The 4,073-nt window shown below is 27.8% G+C and overlaps 1 protein-coding gene across 1 annotated transcript; it reads right to left on the bottom strand.

Annotated features, from left to right (window-relative positions):
* Window positions 1-514: 514 nt before the first annotated feature.
* LOC145838012 (large subunit GTPase 1 homolog) lies at window positions 515-3,804 on the bottom strand. Its single transcript, XM_082945531.1, has 4 exons — window positions 2,699-3,804; window positions 2,028-2,200; window positions 1,333-1,580; window positions 515-1,075 (listed from the first exon to the last, which is right to left on the bottom strand). Exons 1-4 carry the CDS (start codon window positions 3,787-3,789, stop codon window positions 926-928), a joined length of 1,662 nt encoding a protein of 553 aa, XP_082801657.1. The 5' UTR covers window positions 3,790-3,804; the 3' UTR covers window positions 515-925.
* Window positions 3,805-4,073: the final 269 nt, after the last annotated feature.

Genomic DNA, 4,073 nt, shown 5'->3' with positions numbered 1-4,073 from the left:
GTTTGATAACTTTTTTTTGAATTTCGAGATGTTTAACACTGAAAGTGAAACTATGATAACAATCGTCAAAAGAGCTAGTAATTTACTAAATTAATAAACTGTATAATTTTTAACTTTCTACAATTTTAAAATTATCAAAAAAAATTGTATCTACTATTATTAATTTCTATAAGAAAAATAAATTAAAAGAAAAATTAAAAACAGTTTACTGAGCAGCATTGATACAAATTTAAGAACTAAAATAATATGCTTATTAAAGTTAATGCTTATTAAAACAGTTATTATACATAAAATTAAATTGTTATCTGTCTAACATACACACAATAAAAACTGACCTTGAATTTATGATTTACCAGGCTGGGATCTTTTTTACGTAGGATAATATAATGTTTTAAAAAAATAAAAAATTTCAACTGTCAGATTAAAAAATTCATAGTTAGAAATTTATAATTAATGATAACAACTGTTTTTTTAGGAAACAATAACTTAAGTGTTCATAAGTTTATGACTTTATTTCTTTAATTTTACCACTTCTAATAAAAGTTTCAGACATCCTAGAATACTTTATTTTTATCTGTATTTGTAATACGCAAATGTTACAACCAAAAGGAACTTGTAATGAGTAATTTTATTCAACTATTATCCATTTTTTACAATGATAAGTTCATAGTCTGTCAACAAAACAAATGTGAACAAGACAAATTGAAAGTAAATAATACATGTTTTTTAGCAAAGTGACACACAACTAAACATGCCCTAATCAAACTAAATATGTTCCTATAATAAATTATTTAGTGCATTTAAAATGTTTCATTAGAGAAATAAAAACTTACAATAAAACTAGAGCAAAAAAAATTACACCTACTTTCAAATTTTTACAAAAAACTATCATTAATATTTAAATTGGCTATTTAAGACAATATTCCTAGTATTTCACAACTCTCATTCTGCGCATTTTGTCTCTCTTTTTATTAAAATGCTTCTTTCCATTCTGTTTGGGACCGCCACGACCACCAACTTCAAAACTTCTGATGCAAACATCATCTTCAATGGTTTCTTCTCTTTTTTTCTGCTCCTTTTGAACAGTTTTAGTAAACATAAAATAAATCTTACAAATCTACTTTTTACTCTGTTGTACTGATTTTAAAAAGGCAATGAAAAATGAAATTAAGCATAAAAATTCACTTAGCATGCAAATCTTGATAGAACACATAATTACAGCATCAGCTTTTAAGTCCAACCATTTAATATTTTAATTCAAAGTAAATCAAAACTAGATTGAAAAAATTAGGAAAGTAAGTACTTAAGAACTTATATTCAAATATCACTAACCTTTTTTTGATTTTGTACAATTATCTGCTGCTGCGTGGATCTCAGCTTCACTTTATCGACCAAAACTTCGCTCAACATAGGTGTTGTCTTTCTGTACTCCTCTATATCGCCTCCTGGTGGTGGCTTGCTGTACACAAGCTTGCCATTGACGTAGTCCTTAAGAACTATTCGGGCAGACCTTGAGTTGTCCGGCTGCCCGTGGGATGTCATAAAGCCTCTTGAAAGTGCATGGGCATCCAAAAACTCAGCTGTTATTTTTAAGAAAAAAAGATTTTGAACTTTTTCGTATAAAATTACTTCAGCCAACTTAGTTAATATTGTAAAACTAACAGCTTTTCGAAATTGAATATATCATAAAAGTCTTTCTTAACTACAAAGCTATCAAAGCTTATTAAGTTAGCAAGTACAAAAGGTATATTAATTATAAAGACACATCTTTATATAAGGTATTTTTGGTCCAACTTTTTAACAAGATTGCAACTCTTTGAAGCTAAAATAAAAGCAGTATAAGTCACTAAACACCAGCCTAAGTTTATAAACAAAACGAATGAATTTTAGAGTTAAACTTGCAACTTAACTAATTATTTTTTTTAGTTAAATATTGTTGATTACTACAACTTTTTAAAATTACTTTGTAAATGAAGTTTAAATTATTCTATATAATTACACCCTAGAACTATTAAAAAGTGTAAAACCTGATGTTGGAGGTCTTTCAGGATTAACACAATGAGATGGTGGTTCTTCTATACGAATTCCATAATAAGCATTCAAAAGTTGCCTTGAAATTCTCGAAGCCATTAAATTTACAGGTCCAACATGGTCTCTCATTTGATCGATTGGTAAGATACCACATAAAACCATTTCAGATCTAAAATATTTTTCATAATGTAAAACTACTTTTATTTTAAGTAAGTGTTTAATAAAACTTTAAAGCTGGTCTTTTTAATTTAAAGTATTTAGACGAACTCTGTATAAAAAATACTCGAACTTTTTATCTATATTGGTTTTAATCTATCAAAGTTGACAAAAATTCAGCTATTGTTTATAAAATGTATTTTTGTTCAAATACATAAAATACAATTAGAAACTATTTATGCTGGAAACTAACTAAACAAAAAGTAATTAAAGCAGTTTAATAATAAAAATTTTACATATGCTAAAAAAACTTTAGTATTATCTTGTAGCATAAAACTAAAATAAAAAGCCAAAAACAAAGACAATTATTAATAAAGTTTCTCTTTGCTTTTTTTTTGCACATAAGCCTACTTTTACAGAACATTAAGTAAATACTTATCAAGAATATTTTTAAATTAGTAAAATATTTAGCTTAACTGTTTATCTTGTTTCTACACAAACTAAAACTGACCTATTAGCAACATAGCTTGGAAATACAAGTCCAGGACAATCACAAAGACATAATTCAGAGTCTACATGCAGAGTTTGAAAGTGTTTTGTTCTACCCGGTGTAGCAGAGACAGCAACACGCTTTGCTCCCATTAATGTGTTAACAGTTGAACTTTTACCAACATTAGGATAACCTACCATGCCAATTGTTACTGATTTCTGGCCATCTTTTTTATATTTTTTAAAGTAATCAATTAGTTCTTCCCTTGTTAAACATTTTGTATCTTCATCTTCTGTTTCTATGACAACTTTTTCAGCTACTTCTGTAACATTTTCTACTTCTTCATCTAATGTTGTTTCTTCTTTTTTCTCAAGCTTTTCATTTTCTACCAATGCAGACCAAAAAATACAGGTAACACCATTATCATTCCAATAATTTTTCCAAATTCTTCTTTGATCAGCAGACAAAAAATCTGACTTGTTGACAAGTAGTAGATTTTCTTTTTTTTTGTTAACTTCTTTTACATATTTTTCAAAATCCATGCATCTGTATAGCATAGGATCACGAGCATCTACAATTTGAACAATTACATCACTACGCTCAACTACACGCCAAAGTTGTCTCCAAAAATCCAAATTTTTTTCATATGGTGTTAATTCTACCCCATTTGATGCTTGAACTTCAGCCAAATGACGTCTCCAATCTAAAAATGATTCTTTTTCAGCCTTATCTAGTTTTTCTTTAGTCCAAGTTATATCCCAATCTGGTCTGCGAGGAACTGACAACATAGAATTGATATCTGTTTGAAGTTTTGTAATTTGAACAACTCTTTCAATCGGAACTAATCCCTCTGTGTTTTTATCAATAAACTTCACTCCTCTTCTTTGAGCTGTGAAATCAGTACCAGCAAGTTCAGCTTGAACTAAAAAGTCATCAAGATTGTTAGTATCAGTTACAGACTGGAAATTGTAGCCTGAAGATGTAGTTCCAGCGTTTTGAGCTTCTGTTGATATTTCTGAAGCATATTTATGTCCAGTCAAATTAGTTTTTCCAAATCTATGTTTTGTTAATGTATTTCCTAAGCCAGGAGCTTGATTCTTTTTTCGAGTCATTTTATATAGTATTAAAAAAACTAAAAACATTATATTTAACATATATTGAAAATAAACACTTATATTCTATAAACATAATTTACACTTGATAGTGTTACATTAAATCATTTAATATGTATAATAAACACAATTTGATTAGCACTAATACTATAAAGTACTGAACAAATAGTTTAAACACTGTGTATAAGTTCAGTCAATCTAATCAGTTTATATCAAATTTTTATTTGTAAACGAATTTTTACAAACAGAATTAACAATGGCTTATTTGTGAAAGTTTAAAGTAT

The sequence above is a fragment of the Thalia democratica genome, chromosome 6 (genome assembly GCF_965202585.1).
Source record: "Thalia democratica chromosome 6, ktThaDemo2.hap1.1, whole genome shotgun sequence".
NCBI lineage: Eukaryota > Metazoa > Chordata > Thaliacea > Salpida > Salpidae > Thalia > Thalia democratica.
Note: the sequence above shows the minus strand (reverse complement) of the source record. Positions and strands in the feature narration are given on the sequence as shown.